This window comes from Crotalus tigris, unplaced genomic scaffold (genome assembly GCF_016545835.1).
Source record: "Crotalus tigris isolate CLP2741 ecotype Arizona unplaced genomic scaffold, ASM1654583v1 scf7180000019154.1569036, whole genome shotgun sequence".
Lineage (NCBI taxonomy): Eukaryota > Metazoa > Chordata > Lepidosauria > Squamata > Viperidae > Crotalus > Crotalus tigris.
In genome coordinates this window covers 212,679-231,677 of record NW_024097404.1, presented here as the reverse complement: position 1 = coordinate 231,677, position 18,999 = coordinate 212,679, and the positions used below count along the sequence as shown (strand labels likewise).

The following is an 18,999-nucleotide window of genomic DNA, read 5'->3' as shown; positions in this document are numbered from 1 at the left end:
CAATAAAATAGATAAAATGCATAATATAAAAACACATAGCAGCCAAGCATCACAAAATGATCATCAACAAAGTCAAGAGACAACCTCTATTGTAAACCCAGGCCCCCAGATCGAAGCCCAAAACCAAGGTTTCAGAGCTTTGTAAAAGTCAGGGTTGGGGCTAGCCTAATCTCAAAGGGAATTACAGTATTTTCCAAAACATGTTTGCCAGGATAGAAAATGTTCTCTTCCTGAACACTCCCAGCTGACACTCCTTAGCTGAGGCACTCAAAGAATGCTCCTTGTGCCATATCAGGTGGAATGGGTAGAAGCAATTGGGATGGGACAGTCCCACAAGTTGTCTGGTACTAAATCATGAAAAGATGTAAAGAAGATTAATAGTATCTTGAAATGCACCTGGGAACACACTAGGAGCCAATGGATCTCACTGAGTAGTGATGTCACACACTGAATAAATGACATCATTAACTGTCTGCACTGCTATTTTTTGCATCAGCTGAAGCTTCCAAATGATCTTCAAGGGCAACTCCAGCAAAAGCACATTGCAATACAGATAATCCTTGACTTACAACCATTCGTTTAGTGATTGTTTGAAGTTACAACGGCACTGAAATAAGTGATTTATGACAGTTTTTCACTCTTATGACCACTATAGCATCCCCATGGTTACATAATAAAAATTTGGACATTTGGCCATTGGCATGTATTTATGACAGTTGGAGTGTCCTGAGGTCATATGAACATCTTTTGCGACCTTCTAACAAGCAAATTTAATGGGGATTCAATTAACAACCGTGTTACTAACTTAACAACTGCAGTGATTCACTTAATAACTGTGGCAGGAAAGATCATAAAAGAGGGCAGAACTCACTTAACAACTGTTTAGCTTGGCAACAGAAATTTTGGGCTCAGTTATGGTTATAAGTTGAGGACTACCTGTAGTGCAATCTGGAGGGCATGAGGCATGAATGACCTATCCAAAAATAGGCACATCTGACTGACACCCTAAAGGCAAAGGCTCTGCTATCCACAGCTACACCTGCTCTTCAATAAAGAGCTATGAATCCAGGATTCACAGATTGTACCCTGGGTCTGTCTGGAGCAACACAGAACCACAAATGGAAGGTCCCTGTAATCAGGAGATCCAAAATCCCTGAGCCACACAGTCTTGCTTGGGTATAACAGACGTCTATGGCACCCCACATCCTCCTTGCACAGAGACAGAACCTCCATGCATCATTCAGACCATCTAGGATGGAGATAGAAAACTGAGTATCATCAACATGCTTTCTTCAGGAGCTATGCTATCAGATACATCTTCTTAATATATCATTCAACAATAGGATTGTACACTTCTTGAATTGGGATTAAATCTGAGATGGAAAATCATTTAACTATTTTCTCATTCTCAGAAAAAAAAATACATTGTCTAATCAAAACACTGAAGATAGCGATAATTTTTCAAAAATTTATTTATAAATTTATAAACAACCAAAGAATAAAACTTGACCACAACATCTGAAGAAGCTTAGAGTATTTTATAGACAAAGTTCTAAATTTGCCCAAGAAACTGTAGAGTTGGATTTATTCAAATTTCATTGCTTATTCGCAGTATAAATCTCTTATATACATCACTTTTAACCATAAAGACTTTTCTTCCTATTATTAATTTAACCCATACCACAACTTTATGGTTTTTGCTGTCTGCCACGTGTGTTTGGATATAAAATTTGGTCATATTTAGACATGTAAATCATTACTATAAGTTATGGCTTATTAGAATTAAATCTGTGACTGCAAATGTAACCTTCTAAACCCATTATTGGGTGCTGTCAGATTAGATTGCTTTTTTCTACCACCAAATTTCAATATGGGCTGGGTTTCTTATGCTTCCTCTTTAGTATCTGAAGAATTTTTTCCTTGAAAATTAAAAAGATGATGATAAAAGTAAACAGCAGGGTCAAACAGGTAGGAAGAATAAGCACCAGATACAACAAAGCCATGTTAGCTGTTAGCCACCTACAATCATGATGAATTGATTCAGGTATATCTGTCGCACTGATGAACCTGGATGAGTAATTACAAGTGACGTCAGTCCTATCTCCAATATGTATGGTTTCATGGCTTTGCAGAGTATCCCACCAACCCATTTTGCAGCAATCATAAGGATTCTCACTGAGGTAGATCACACGCAAACTCTTTCCAAGTTGCTTTTCTATGAAGTATTGAGGTAGGGTATGGAAGAAATTCATTCTGAGATCTAGAGTATAAAGTTTAAGGTCTATTAAGGATTCTGGGAAACATGCCAAACTGTTTCCAGACAGATCCAAATTTATCAGTTTCTGAAATGCAGAAAAGTCCATCTTTGTGCCTGCAGCAGAGAGGCCAGTATTCCTAAGATTGAGTATCTGAATGGATGGAGAGATACCTATCAGAGTTCCCAAGCCACTAATAAGCAACCTAGGATTATTAGAAAGATCTAAAGATGTGAGGGAAGTCCCCTCAAAGAAATGGCAGGGCAACATGCTTAGGTTACAACTAGACAATACAAGGTTCCTTAAGGAATTAGCGTAAGTAAAAGCTACACAATCAGGGCTTGTAGCACTATATGGATAACAGATTTGGATTGGGTTTTTACTGATGTCAATTGTAGTGATTTTTGTTACATAGATAAAGAATTGATGTGGCAAGCCATGTAGATTGTTGGTGCTAAGATTAAACTCTCTGAGGTTGGTTAAGCTGCCTTCAGAATCCAAATTCATCTGTAGCTTTGAAAGCAGGTTGTGGCTGAGATCCAAGTCAATGAGAGTATTTAGCATTTCCCTGTCCTCTATGTTCAGTGTCTTTAAGCAGTTGTGACTGAGGTTCAGATAAAGAAGAGAAATTAACCCCTCAAAAAAGTGGTCTGGAAAATAAGAGAACTCATTCCAGCTCATATCCAGAAATATTAAGGAAGAGAGATTGCCATGATTGTTTTCTTTCCAAAGTTCTTGGTTTGTGATGTTAATGATATTGCCATCTAGGAATAAAAGCTGAACTGAGCTGTTTGAATTATTGAAAAATTTGTCATAGAAATTCATTTGGTTGTGTGTCAGCAGCAGAGTTTGCAATTTATTTAACTTGGGCAGCAGTGGGAAGAACAGAAGCTGGTTGTGGGAAAGATCTAGTGTTTCCAGTTCAAAAGAAGCATCATTCTCTGCAGACAAGAACCATTCAATGTGATTATTGCTAACATTTAACACCCGAAGTTGGACCAGATCAAACTGCACAATGCAAGGTATGTTGTTGTAGGCCAGGTTAAGCTGTTGCAGAGCTGGCATGTTTTCAAATGCCCCAGTTTCAATTTCAAAGATATAGTTCTGCTGTATATCCAGATATTGCAGATTGGGCAGATTTCTGAAGTGAGAGTCATCTAACCTCATGATGGCATTCCTTGCTAAAGACAAGGATTCTAGAGAAGACAAATGCTGGATCAGTCTACCCATCATAAGCTCAGTAAGCTGGTTTCCAGAGAGGTCCAGTTTCCTCAGATAAGTCAAAGTCCATAAAGCAGATGCTGTTACAGAATAACTGAGAGAGAGAAAATTGTTTGACACAGTTAGCAGACTAAGATTCCTAATGCCAAGAAATGCCCCAGGTTCAATGAGTTTCAACCCATTTGCACGCAGACTGAGGTTCTGTAGGACATGATACTGTGTGAAAGATGCATTTGAAAGAGTTTGTATAACATTGGAATCCAGGAAGAGTTCCTCTATCTCAGCAGGCAAGTCTTCTAGGACAGAACTCAGCCTCCTCCCATTGCAATCTGCACTTCTCTTTTTCTGTAGCAGGAAACATATAGGAAATGATAAGGTCAGATACTAAAGATATGTTATAAACATATTTAAGTAGAATTAAATTTAGAGGAAATATATTTAATTTGATCTCATCTGTTGAATCCCTACATAGAGCAAATCGTTCTTAATTAGTTATTAGATTTTTTATCCCGCCTTTATTACTATTTATAAGTAACTTAAAGTAATGAACCTATGTAATGTGCCTTATGGCATTCTTATGGTAATAGTTAGACTTACTCAATTAATTAAATATAATACTAATAATACAACCTCACTATAATTATCATGCATGTCTAAAACATAACTAAGCATAAATTGACCTTAAGATTCCAAAAAATAAAGCATTTTTATATCTATGATAAAGTGCCATGGAAAAATCTTACTGAACATGGTATCCTCTAGATATGTTGAGAACACAACTTTCAGAATTTTGAAGGTAATAAAGGCTGGGAAATCTGGCAATTGCAAGGTATCTGAGTATCATGCTGAAAAAAGCCTGCCATATTATTCCTTATTGTAAACTCTAAACTATATTTTGAAAGCCAAGCAACCTTGAACAATGTGGAAAAATTACTGTATTATTATTGATATTATTATTATTATATTAGGGAGCCAGTTTGGTCTAGGGTTAAGGCACTCGGATGGAAACCAGGAGACTGAATTCTAGTCCAGCCTTAAATGTGAAAACCAAATGGGTGACTTAGCCACGGGTCTCATGGTGAATTTGCTACCCTGAAACACTTCTTGGCCTTTTGCTACTATAGATAGTCTGCCTTGTACAATGATCATTCATGGTTACAATGGTGATGAAAAATTCACTTTGAAACCAGTCCTCTCATTTACAATCTTTACAAGTCTGTAAAGCAAAGGAAAGCTGACATAAGATTATAAGCACAGTCACAGCTTCCCTTATAGACTGTTTCACCTAACAATTGAATTGCTGGTCCCAATTGTGATTGCTAAACAAGAACTATCTGAATAACCATATTTTTATTAGTATTATGTTCCATGTGACATTTTTATACTGATTCCACTATAGAAAAGTGTGTCCACATGCACCTTCAAGGCATGGTTTGATTGATTTTCCAGCACATTGCCTATTGTTGAACTAGATAAATTTTGTGATCTTTTCCAGTTCAATAATTCTATGATTCTTTCAGGACAAAGATAGTTTATATATGAACTGGATAAGGTGATAGTGCTCAAGCAGAAAAGTAACAGGAAGTATAAGAAAAGTACTAAGATGGAACAAATTTTGCTGTATGGCAACACTATAACTTCAAATAATTGTATATAATGAGGTGCTATGCATATTGTGTTTTCTGCCTGGATTCATCTGGAACTGAATCCTTGTATACATGAGTTTTCAGTTGTGCCTCTGAATATGTGTGCACGTCCGAGAGGAAGTGTGATTATTTTATTTAGAGGATAAATATAATAGTTGTAAATATGCATTTGTGATTACATATCCTAAGTAGCTCCAGGAATCATCAAATAACAATTTTAAAATGCTCTGTGTGATACTACCATAGCAAATGAAATTAAATATTGATTTGGGGAGATAATGTTCAATATAGAGCATGGCTGATTTGATAAGAATGATAGTGTGTGTGTGTGTGTGTGTGTGTGTGTGTGTTTGTGTGTTTGTATGTATGCATGTGTTGTGTATGTATCTTCTATGCCTTAACTATAAAACCTTGACACTGCATACTTATGCAAGTAATCAACTTGCATCATGATTTGTTATTTTTTCACAAATCAACTTCTATAGCACTGTAACTCAAGGAAAACTGCTAATAAATGTGACCAGAATTCATTTTACTTTGGTGTTTTTCAAACTTTTCCCACTTGCAACTCTTCCACGATAGAAATCAATGACTTTGCAGACATTGCTTAATTCCATTTTCCAGTAGCATAATTATCATAGGAAAGTGACTGGTCATAGATTCTCCTTTTGTGCATATAGTGGTATTATACTTTCATCCTTTGCCATCCAAACCTTAGTTGAGCATATTGGGACTCTTTATAGTACATGTAACCATTCCACCAATAATAGGTAAGTTACAGGAACAGGAAAAAGAATGTGGGCATTGACTGATTGGCCCCATCCACATTAACTGACGAGTCTCTACTTATGAGAGTTGGCTAAACTGGGGTGGATCAGGGACTCAAATAATATGTTATATTAAATTACCTCTGCATTATAATATGAACACATATATTACATTTTTTAAAGAAATCTCAGATTAAAATATAGTTTTGGAAACACACTCCATTATAAGAAAGCAGCAGGAGCAGTTGCTTCTATATTGGACTAGGATGTTGAGGAAAATACAATGATGGACCTATCCCAAAGGTGGTTTTTCAAAAGGCAACTGGACTTTGTTTTTCCTCGAAGACATTTCACTTTTCATCCAAGAAGCCTCTTCAGTTATATAAATCAGTTATAAAAATCCTTCCATTCTCCACCATTCAGTCAGAACTGAAGAAGCTTCTTGGATGAAGAGTGAAATGTCTTCAAGGAAAAACAAACAAAGTCCAGTTGTCTTTTGAAAAACTACCTTTGGGACAAACATGACTGGGATGACTGAGAATCTCCATAGATAATGATGGTTCTATGTAACCAAAAGAAATAGGGAACCAGATGCCTTTCAGATTTTGTTGAAACAAACAACAGCCAGAGAATGACAGACTATCCCTACTTTAAATCATCTTTCCACTTTCTGTACCCCACCCTAAAAACATAAAATTCAAATTCATAAAGAAACTAATTATACTTTTAAAGAACATCCACAAAATGAAAAGATAAATAAAACAGTTGAACATTCTAATATGTCAGGGTAATTTTTGGATTCTTATTGGCATTTAAATCAATCTCTTGGAACTAATATGCTGCTGCAGCCACTACCACTTAAATAAATGATCTCTCCTCTTCCCATTTTTTTCAAGAAATCCCAAAGTTATTTCATGTTTGCAGAAGACTCACTAGTTTGCAAATACTATGATAGGTTGTGGGTTTTGTTGCCCATCCTGTATCCGGAAAAGCTATGCATATGGAGATAATCACAGCAATTAATGCCATTTCAACAGGACTCCTGCAAAGAGAGAAAAATTAAAATAATAAAATAAAATTAGGAGATTTGGATTGTCTTTTCGTATTTATAGAATTAGGTTGCCCACTAGAAAGCATCAGTTCCAAACTTTGTTATTCAAACAAAAGGAGTATTCATTTTCATATCTGTTTCCTTACAAATATTTCCTAGGTTTTCATTGTGAATATTTTTTCTTTGCAAAATACATGCCACTCCCATAGACACCCCTAAAATTCTGCTTTGGATTGCATTCACATTTGGGGTACACATATAAGATATTTAATATAAAATGTGAGGACCTATTCATTTATTTGATTTCTATCCCATCTTTTTGTAGAACTCAAGGTGGCATACATGATGCTCCCTCCTCCTATTTTCTACACAAAAGCAACCCATTGAGGTAGTCTGGACTAAGACACAGTGGCTGCCCCAAATCACCCAACTACAGTAATTTCTGTGCCTTAGAATTTGCAGTCTCCTGGTTTCTAATCCAGCACCTTAACCACTACATCAAACTAGCTCTCTTATGGGTTTTAAGAATTAAAGGAGGTTTGAAAAAGACTCTCCTTTTCAGTATTGATCTACATAAGATTCCCCTAATATAGGCAATGTCCTTATGGGTGGACTTTAACTTCCAGAACTCTGGAACCACTGTCACCATTGCTCATGTTCCTGGGTGTTGAAGTTTATATATATTTGGATGGCTGGTCTACATACAGGTAGTTCTCAACTTACAACCATTCATTTAGTGACTGTTAGAAGTTACAATGGCACTGAAAAAAGTGACTTATGACAATTTTTCACACTTACAACCATTGTGGCATCCGCACGGTCACGTGATTGGCAATTGGCATGCATTTATGATGGCTGCAGTATCCCAGGATCATGTGATCACCTTTTGATATCTTCTGACAAGCGTTGTCAATGGGGAAGTCAGATTCACTTAACAGCTGCATTACTAACTTAACAACTGCAGTGATTCACTTAACAAATGTGGCAAAAAAGGTTGTAAAATAGGGCAAAACTCACTTAACAACTGTGAAATTTTGGGCTCAATTGCTGTTGTAATATGAGGACTATCTGGACTTGCTTATTTTATGTTATTGCTACTTCTGATGAAACAGATTTGCAAAATCTTTTTGCTGAAAGTAAATGTGGGGAATACACCTATAGTAATAACTGAAAAAAATCTGCCTCTGCATGACATTTTTAGCCAAAATATAGGTGAGATTTATAATAAGATTAAATTTGTTCTTTTCACTGAAGTATGTCTGTAGAGACAGAGCTTTGTTTGCTAGAAGAGGCAGGGGGGAAATTAACAATTTTTCCTCTGTCATTTCTTAAAAGTCCCCTATTTCTTAAGTTATTTTTAGCCTTAAAGAGGGAAAATGATAAGAGCACAATCAGGTCACATTGAACATTTGAATCAAGTTATTTATGGGACTATTCAATCGGGGTAAAGGAACTCATTGCAATCATACTTGATGTTAAATTAAGGTTTTCACAACCACAATTTGTTGGACGTGACATGATGGCCTGGTTTGCTATAAGCTGAGAGTCTCCTATCTTTTTCAGCTACAGAACACTGAAATGTTGAGAACATGGTTTTTTCATAAAAAGACTCATCAACAGCCCTTTCCATTCACAAAATGACTTCTGCAAAGGGCATGATCAATTATATATCATCAATTTATTAGACTGACACCTGCCTCTTCACAAGATGCTACCAACTGCACCAGCCTCCATATGTCGTTTTTCTACGCCGGTGGGTTTTTCTTTTCCTTTCTGCTAATGGCCAGCTAAGTAAACTCCCATCCTGCTTGTTTAATGTTTTTATTCTTGGCCATTTTGTTTGTTTGTTTGTTTGAATTATATTCTTATTCTTCCTTTAGGGGTTCAAGGTAATGTTCGTTGTGCTTCTTCTTTCTGTTTTTCCACCTAATGACATCATGAGATAGGTTGGGCTGAAAGTAAGTGACTGGCCCAAGGTTTTTACTTTAGACTTTAATAATATATATATTATTCTTAGTAAATGCAAATTTATCATGAAATAGAATACACAATTTGTAAGATAGATATTAGGAATGAATTAGGGAACACTAGGGAAATGTGTTAAATTATCACAATCATGGAATTTTTTTCTGACTGCAAATGATAGTATAGTTCAATATTTTAGAATGTATCATAATGTAGCACATTGTTTTTAGTTGTTATTGGAAAGTCCTGTGTAAAGCAAAAAGTTAAGATAAATTATGCAGGATTAACTCACCGTTTGGAGCAACGTATTCAACTCCGGGAGGTTCATTCTGTACCAACACTTGTCTTGCTACCTCACAGTATTTCTGAAAAAGATAATGATAATACAGTTAGCTGTTTGCAGTCACTTAAGATCAGATTAATATAGATTTTGCGGAAGGAACTAACGGAAACTACAGTCACATGGATCCCAAAGTAAGTTGCAATTTGCTTCACTCAACCTCCCCCACCCAAGCTCAGCAGTTGCACATGGAAAGTGTGTGCGTATGCAAGTCACTTGAAAATGAGAAGGAACTAAGAAGAAGGGAAATGAAAGGAAGGAAATTGTAAGGGGTAACTTTGAAGCTATTACTTGAATTTTCACTGATTCTAGTCACATCAGAGCTCAGGTTTTTTTAAAATCTCAACAGCAATGGTGCAACCTAAAGATTAATAAATTAATACTAAGAAGTAATGTTATTGACTATTTCTAGTCTCGCACTACAGGATTGCTACCATTTTCTGCAAACTAAAGCTATGTTAGATTACAAATTACTTCAAGTATGTCAACTACAATTCCCATTAGATATATCAGCTTACAGATGCATCAATTACTTGTTAAATAAACTGGATTAAAGTACTTGTCATCTTCCAGCTGAGATAACTATGCTGGCTGGGAATGATTAGCACAAAATTCTGGAGAACACAAAAAAGGCAGTCAAGTTCAAGAAGGCCAGAATACTCTAGTCTTAGTAGAAGGCTCATATGAATAATACATCTGTGATAATTAACTGATGGGAAATAACATCTTGTACATTTTATAATTTATAATACTGTAAGGCACTGCTATTTCTATTTGGTTCGGAATCAATTTCTGGAAAATATGAGGGCAAAATTTTGCTACACTTCCAAGAAACGTATTACATGGTATTTTCTGGAGATTGCGATACTTTAGCACAAAATGAACTGCTTATAATCATATACTTTTGATAATGCCATCCAGCAATGTAATAGCTATGTGTATCTGTTTGTTTCTTTCTCTAAGCTCACAAATCATTCCTTATTTTTCAATGTCTCCATTTGCATGCTGCATTAAGCCACGATTTGCTCAATTAGCTACACAATCATATTAAACCATACATTGTTGTTTAGACACCAAAATAACTGGATAGCACAATATAGTAACTAAAACCAAATGAAATGAATTAAGATATTGATTTTTTTGTAATGCCAGAAGTATAAAAATAATTGTTTTTATGAAAACTAATTTCATCAAAATATTATTTCCTGAGTCGCACTGATTTTATTGATTTTATTTTATTTAGAAAATTAATATGCTTTCCCACACAGCTCTCTTATATACAAACTCTGGACAGCTGACAATGATCCAATATAATTAAACCTCTATAAACCAAACAGAAAGCCAACATTTTAAAATCATTATACATTAACCAAGGCACCATATAACAAACCACATCAATATTAAGCTCAACTACCATCCTGGGCCCTCCCTCGAGGAGTGGGGCGTAGGGGAACAAGCCAGGTCTTCATAGCTTTGCAGAAGACCAGGAGACTTCAGACTTTTGCAGAAGTATGTGTGTATGTGTGTGTTGTTCCATAGGACAAGCATTGTGATTCTTCAGTCCCACAAGATTACATAGTTATCAAACAAATTTGCTCTATCAGATTGGGTGAGATTGGCAGAGAACCTTGGAGATAGGTGGTCCAACAAGTAAGCTGGCCCTATGGCATGCAGGGCTTCAGACATTATAACAGCACTTCGATTGCACTCATAAGCATGGAAATCAGTGCAATTCATGCAATAGTGATGTAACCTGGGCAAGCCTCAGTGTGTGCAAAACTGAGTGTGCCACTACATTCTGGACCAAGTGAAGCTGAGAATTTCTATTGAAAATCATACAAGCAGATTTTTAAATCTCTTTTTCCATCTAAAATATATTTTCAAGTGCTTCATCTGCTGGTTTTGCCAATTAAAACAGTTTTTAATTGTTAACCACTGGGTGAATCCTAATACTTCTCAGTCAACATCAGCCAGATATTACCCTTCAAAAGTGTTTGACTACCAACTTCATTAAACTCCTACCAGTTCATGCTATTGGGAATTTGGCAATTAGAAGACCAAAATTATTATGCAGCATAATTTCCTGAATGTCACTCACCTAAGTACTGCAAATCTTGAAATTCATGTGGTACATGTTTAAAGAGAACTAATATGTCTATGGAGATTCTCAATCATCCAGATCATAGTTATCCCAAAGATGCTTTTTCATGAGGCAACTGGATTTTTTTTGTTTTTCTTTGAAGATGTTTTGCTTCTCATTCAAGAAGCTTCTTCAGCTCTGACTGGATGGTGGGGAATGGAAAACTTTATACGCCTGCAGACAGTTATTCATTTGCATTCTTTTAGCCATTAAAGCTACCTGGAGGCTTATCTGTGTCTTCAGGGTCACCTGAGTAGTGCAAATGGATGTGGAGGCTTCTTGGAATTGTTGAACGACTGTGTTGCAAACTGGAGCTAGAAGATAGACGATGATAGATGATGTGAGATCCTTCCCCTTCTGTTGACAGAGGGCTGTTCAATTTTGACATAGATGGCCTCTTTGAAAGAGGGGTCAAAGAATACTGATCTTCAGATTCCAGTCAGTCACATTCTCCTTAACAGGATATTATACACCACCTAACTACTACAATTTTTGGTTTAATTTCCATCAATTACCCAACTTTCTATTGTTAATGAGATTTCTAATCAAATAAGTATATCCTGGGGAAAACACTGATCTGAGATAACAACCTTAAATTAACCTTAATGTAAAGACAATTACTGACATTTGCTGCAACGGTTTTGTTCCTCTTAAATTTTCTAGTGAAAAGAGCAGTTGAAAATTGTTTCAAAAACAATTAAAACAGGAAGTTTAAAACAAAAATTGAACTTAGAGAAACTTGGGGAAATATGGAGTTTTCCATTATATATATTACATTAATCATAAAAAGGGCCAGAACTGCTTATTTGGGGCTATTTAAATTTAAATTCTGATCACAATATTAAATTATAGTTCAGGAAAATGTGAAAGGGCAGCCGATGGATTACATTCATCCCATTTGCACCTTATTAAATTTTGTAGTCCCCTTTATGGATTACTGCCTTGTCGTGGCGAAGGGGCTTGTGTAACTCAATGAAGCTATAAGCTATGCCGTGCAGAGCCACCCAAGACGGACAGGTTATAGCAGAGAGTTCTGACAAAATGTGATCCACTGGAGAAGGAAATGGCAAACCACTCCAGTATCTTTGCCATGAAAACCCCATGGACAGTACTAAAAGGAAAAAAGATATGACGCTGGAAGATGAGCCACTCAGGTCGGAAGGTGTCCAATATGCTACTGGGGAAGAGCAGAGGGCTAGTACTAGTAGCGCCAGAAAGAATGAAGCGACTGGGCCAAAGCCGAAAGGACGCTCAGCTGTGGATATATCTGGTGGTGAAAGGAAAGTCCGATGCTGTAAAGATTTTTTCTCCATAGGAACCTGGAATGTAAGATCCATGAATCAAAGCAAGCTAGACGTAGTCAAAAAAGAGATGACAAGACTGAACATCGACATTTTAGGAATCAGCGAACTAAAATGGACAGGAATGGGTGAATTTAACTCAGATGACCATCAGGTATACTACTGTGGGCAAGAATCCCTCAGAAGAAATGGAGTAGCCTTCATAGTCAATAAAAGAATAGGAAAAGCAATACTGGATACAATCCCCAAAATGACAGAATGATCTCAATTCGAATCCAAGGCAAACCATTCAATATCACAATAGTCCAAATCTATGCCCCAACCACTGGTGCTGAAGAGGATGAAATTGACCAGTTTTATGAAGCCCTACAGCACCTTATAGAATTAAAACCAAAAAATGATGTCCTTATCATCATGGGGGATTGGAATGCTAAGGTAGGAAGCCAAAACATAACCGGAATAACAGGCAAGTTTGGCCTTGGAGTACAAAATGAAGCAGGGCACAGTCTAATAGAATTTTGTCAAGAGAATACAATGGTCATAACAAACACTCTTTTCCAACAACCCAAGAGACGGCTCTACACATGGACATCACCAGACGGTCAACATAGAAATCAGATTGACTATGTGCTCTGCAGCCAAAGATGGAGAAGCTGTATACAGTCAGTAAAAACAAGACCAGGAGCTGACTGTGGCTTAGATCATGAGCTTCTCGTTGCAAAATTTAGGCTTAAATTGAAAAAAGTTGGGAAAAGCACTAGGCCACTCAGATATGAACTAAATCATATTCCTGATGAATATACAGTAGAGGTTACAAATAGATTTAAGGAATTAGATCTGATAGACAGAGTGCCTGAAGAACTATGGATGGAAGTTCGCAACATTGTACAAGAGGTAGCAACTAAAACCATCCCAAAGAAAAAGAAATGCAAGAAAGCAAAATGGCTTTCTGAGGAAGCTTTGCAAATAGCTGAGGAAAGAAGGGAAGCGAAAGGCAAAGGAGAAAGAAAAAGATACACCCAATTGAATGCAGAATTCCAGAGAATAGCTAGAAGAGATAAGAATACCTTCTTAAATGAACAGTGCAAAGAAATAGAAGAAAACAACAGAATAGGGAGGACCAGAGATCTCTTCAAGAAAATTGGAGATATGAAGGGAACGTTTCATGCAAAGATGGACATGATAAAGGACCAAAATGGCAGGGACCTAACAGAGCAGAAGAGATTAAGAAGAGATGGCAAAACTACACAGAAGAACTATACAAGAATGAGCTTAACATCCCAGATAACCACAATGAGATGGTCATTGACCTCGAACCAGACATCCTAGAATGTGAAGTGAAATGGGCCTTAGAAAATCTGAGCAACAACAAAGCTAGTGGAGGTGACAGTATTCCAGTTGAGCTATTCAAAATCTTAAAAGAAGATGCAGTAAAAGTGCTACACTCAATTTGCCAGCAAATTTGGAAAACTCAACAGTGGCCACAGGATTGGAAAAGGTCAGTTTACATTCCAATTCCAAAAAAAGGCAATGCCAAAGAATGTTCAAACTATCGCACCATTGCACTCATTTCACATGCTAGTAAAGTTATGCTTAAAATCCTACAAGCTAGACTGCAGCAGTATGTAGATCGAGAACTACCAGAAGTACAGGCAGGATTTCGAAGAGGCAGAGGAACTAGAGATCAAATTGCCAACATACGCTGGATCATGGAGAAAGCTAGGGAGTTCCAGAAAAACATCTACCTCTGCTTCATTGACTATGCAAAAGCCTTTGATTGTGTGGATCACAACAAATTGTGGCAAGTTCTTAAAGAGATGGGAGTACCAGACCATCTCATTTGTATCTTGAGAAACCTATATGCGGGTCAAGAAGCAACAGTGAGAACCGAACACGGAACCACTGATTGGTTCAAAATTGGAAAAGGAGTCCGGCAAGGCTGTATACTGTCACCCTGCCTATTTAACTTCTATGCAGAGCACATCATGAGAAAGGCAGGGCTAGATGAATCAAAAGTGGGAATTAAGATTGCCGGGAGAAATATCAACAACCTAAGATATGCAGATGATACCACTCTAATGGCAGAAAGTGAAGAGGAACTAAAGAGCCTCTTGATGCGGGTGAAGAAGGAGAGTGCAAAAGTTGGCTTGAAACTCAACATTAAGAAAACCAAAATCATGGCATCCGGCCCTCTCAATTCCTGGCAAATCGAGGGGGAAGAAATGGAGGTAGTGACAGATTTTATTTTTCTGGGCTCCAAGATCACCTCAGATGGGGACTGCAGCCAAGAAATTAAAAGACGCTTGCTCCTGGGGAGGAAAGCTAGGGCAAATCTAGACAGCATACTAAAAAGCAGAGACATCACCCTGCCAACAAAGGTACGTATAGTCCAGGCCATGGTTTTCCCAGTTGCAATGTATGGCTGTGAAAGTTGGACCATAAGAAAGGCTGAGTGCAAAAGAATTGAGGCCTTTGAACTATGGTGTTGGAGAAGACTCCTGCGAGTCCCTTGGACTGCAAGGCGTTCAAACCGGTCAGTCCTAGAAGAGATCAACCCTGACTGCTCTTTAGAAGGCCAGATCCTGAAGTTGAAACTCAAATACTTTGGCCACGTAATGAGAAGGAAGGACTCAATGGAAAAGGGCCTAATGCTGGGAAAGATTGAGGGCAATAGAAGAAGGGGACGACAGAGAATGAGATGGCTGGATGGAGTCACTGAAGCAGTAGGTGTGAACTTAAATGGACTCCAGAAGATGGTAGAGGACAGGAAGACCTGGAGGAACGTTGTCCATGGGGTCGCGATGGGTCGGACACGACTTCGCAATTAACAACAACAACAAATTTTGTAGTATGATTTCCCTCATTTTCTCCCTTCAGAAAAAGGGTAGAGATAAAAGAGTCATTTCCTCTCTTAGAATCCATCTGTCAAGGGTAGGAAATCAGGAAGTCCAAGCAGTTCAGATGAATACAGGTAGTCCTCGAGTTACAACTACAATTGAGCTCTAAATTTATGTTGCTAAGTGAAACATTAGTTAAGTGAGTTTTGCCCCGTTTTACAACTTTTCTTGCCACAGTTTTAAGTGAATCATTGCATTTGTTAAATTAGTAATACTGTTGTTAAGTGAATCTAAATTCCCCATTGGCTTAGCTTGCCCGAAGGTCACAAAAGCTGATCACATGACCCCAGGACAAATCATCATAAATATAAACCAATTGTCAAGCATCTGAATTTTGATCATGTGACCATGGGGATGCTGCAATGGTCGTAAATGTGAAAAACAGTCATAGGTCACATTTTTAGTGCCATTGTAACTTTGAACAGGCACTAAATGAACTGTTGTAAGTCGAATACTACCTGTATAAAGCTTTATTGAAGGCTTAAGCTCTTTACAAGAATCTGAACTACTAATGGTCAAAGCAAACTGACTGTGATAAAATCAATGGAATTCAAGGCAGGCTGGACTTAAATCTCTTGTGGGTCTGAAGGGCCTCGAAACTGATAATGTGTTTGACCCTTCCCTCGGGCTCAGCCTGGTCATCTCCTAAAGCATCAGAACCCCAATATTTGTAACTGTCATTCTCTGATTTTCAAAATGTAAGCAGTAGTCAGAGTATATAAATTTCTAGATATATATCTAAGTATTTATGAAATTACTCTGAGAACTGATAACTATCTTTCCCCAAATGTTACAATAGTGAAGTTTCAGTGGCCTCCACATTTATACACTAATATTTTCATATTACTGTATTTTCTAAATACCATCACAGCTAATTTAAAAAATGAAACTGGGCAGATGTGGGCATAGATTAACCAGAAATTTTAAAGGAACATACTTAAATATACCTACTGAAATATATAATCCCTAACATACATTTTACCTTTCAATCTTCTAGAATCCTTTCTCAGTATAGTATTTCTAGGAAGGAGGCATGCAATTTGTTACTATGATACACAACAAATTTGTTTTTATTTGGTACTGATGCTCAATACAAACAGCACTGAAAAAAGAGTTATATCGTGGATAGGAATCTTCTTTCCCTTCTAAAGGGTGAAGGATCCAACACTGATCTGCAAGGACAAGAACTCTATGCACAAGATGCAAAGAGTAGCTGATTCCCTCCCAGCACCCTTCTCCCTTCAGTTCAGAATGGTTCAATTTTATCCTTCCTTCCCAAATAAGGTGGAAATTGTGCAATGCTCCTTAGTGTAAATGTGTTTGTATGGCATGTGTATGATATAGATTCTCTACCTAGTATTTTCCCTCTTTCCTGTCACAGGAAGTCCCAAATTTTTGAATGTCTTTGTTGTGGCAAGAGTCTTTATGTTTCTGCCTACTTCTATAAGCTGAACACTGGATCACTTATTAAAAAGTTCCCCCATTTTCCCTGACACTTTCTCTTTCCTTTGCCTTTCTCACTGAAACAACTGTGCTACACACAGACCTTTCTCATTAAATAATGTGCTACATTCTTTTGGGAGAAGCTGTTTTGTTATTCATCCTCCCCCAAAACCCAAGTTATTTCCCATAATGGGAGATGGGAGCCAGAAAAGACTTATTTTTCAATCATGGCTATTATACTTAGGAACACTCTCCCTTTAGATATTAGGGTGGCTCCAATAATGATTGCCTTCTAGAAGATTGTGAAGACTGTATTTTTCCAGAGGACCTTTAGGTACTGATTAAGTCCCGTCTAGAAGCAGATTGTATTTGTTAATTAAAGTATTAGTGGAATATTTTAATGAAATTTATTTTGGTCTGATATAGTAAATTTAAAAAAAAATTAAAAATAAACTTATGACATTTTCATACTTAGAACTCTTGTAGCATCCCTAGAGTAACATAATCAAAATATGAATACTTGGCAACCGGCATATATTTTTGATGGTTGCAATCTCTTGGGGTTACATTATCACCTTCTGCTGCCTTCCCAACCGGCCTCCAATTGCTGGCTGCTGGTGAGGATGTTTTTGGTCTTTTTGTTTTGTTCTCAGCTTTTTTATTGTCTGTTTTGAATGGTGTGTAAGCATGGTTTAATCTCTGCATATTGATAGGTTATTTATCTGAATGGCAAGTTTCCAGGAATTCCATAGCTTTTGGGGATTTAGTTTGGTCTGGGATGCTCAGTTTCCCAGCTAAAACTACGGTTGAGTCAGTCCGTAATTATATTTCAAAATTGATAATAATCAAGTACATTTGGCATAAGCTTAGTTTTCACCATTTCTCCATTAAAAATTGCTAAAAGATGCCACTTCCCATATATCTGAAAGCATTTGCTTACTGTACCTACAAAATATTGTTCTATATTTGTGACTTATGCTGGCTTTAGTGTGATATACTGCTGTCCCCTGCTGTTAGAAATTTAAGAGGACTTCTTCACAGTATTCAGAGAAAAAGTAATTTGAGTGTAAAGAGATGTTATAAACAATTATTATCCTAGCAGCATACAAACGATCACAATTTTAATAAAATCTTGTTCAATAGCTAGTTTCTATCTTTGTACTGTTAATTTCTGATTCCAAAGCTTCAGAAATTGCCTATTCAGTTTTCTTTGAAAGATCATTGCTAGATTTATTTTCAAACAAGCTTAGCATAGAGTAAGCAGACATTCCAGTAAGCTGATACATCCACCACTAACTGAAAAGCCTCTGCCAACTAGAATTCTGCACCTACTTTTTAAAGTATTTGTCTAACTTGTACCATCAACCGAAGAATGTTACTTTTGTAACATTAAATACATGTTTTATTGTATTTGGAATATTTGCAGGTATTCTGAAAATAGAACAGTTTCCAAGTGAATTACATTTACTGTCATTTTTTTCACTAATGAAACAATATTATTTGATATCAGAATGGGCAACCCATGCCTTCCAGTACAGGCTGTATCTCCAGAAAATGGGCATGAGTTTCAGACAAAATAAGTCCCTTAAGCAATGCAAAGATTTAACACTGTCATAAAATTCTTTAAAATACCCCCCCCCAAGCCCAAGCCCATCATAAAAAAAATGTCTGAAATTTTCAATACCACCTACTTCATTGATATCAGTGTCAATATCCATTCCCCTATGGGTTGGCACAAAGGAGGATGTTATAGTTTCCAAACTGAAAAGATTAACTTTATCAAATCATGCATGAACAATTTTTAGAGTAGCTAGTTTTGTGGGTCTTAGAAACAGATCAAAAGAATAAGTGGGCAGGACAACATATGAAATCAGTATCAGTAATAACTAAGAATTTATGAATGGATCTGCTTATGCAGCTTTAGCAAGTGTCTAGCTCAGGGGTATCAAACTTGCCGTGTCACATGACATTTC

The 18,999-nt window shown here is 36.9% G+C and overlaps 1 protein-coding gene across 1 annotated transcript; it reads right to left on the bottom strand.

Moving 5' to 3' along the window:
- Nucleotides 1–1,454: 1,454 nt before the first annotated feature.
- NRROS (negative regulator of reactive oxygen species) lies at nucleotides 1,455–9,818 on the bottom strand. The gene is made up of 3 exons (XM_039360135.1): nucleotides 9,198–9,818; nucleotides 6,823–6,931; nucleotides 1,455–3,821 (listed from the first exon to the last, which is right to left on the bottom strand). Exons 2-3 carry the CDS (start codon nucleotides 6,916–6,918, stop codon nucleotides 1,866–1,868), a joined length of 2,052 nt encoding a protein of 683 aa, XP_039216069.1. The 5' UTR covers nucleotides 6,919–6,931; nucleotides 9,198–9,818; the 3' UTR covers nucleotides 1,455–1,865.
- Nucleotides 9,819–18,999: the final 9,181 nt, after the last annotated feature.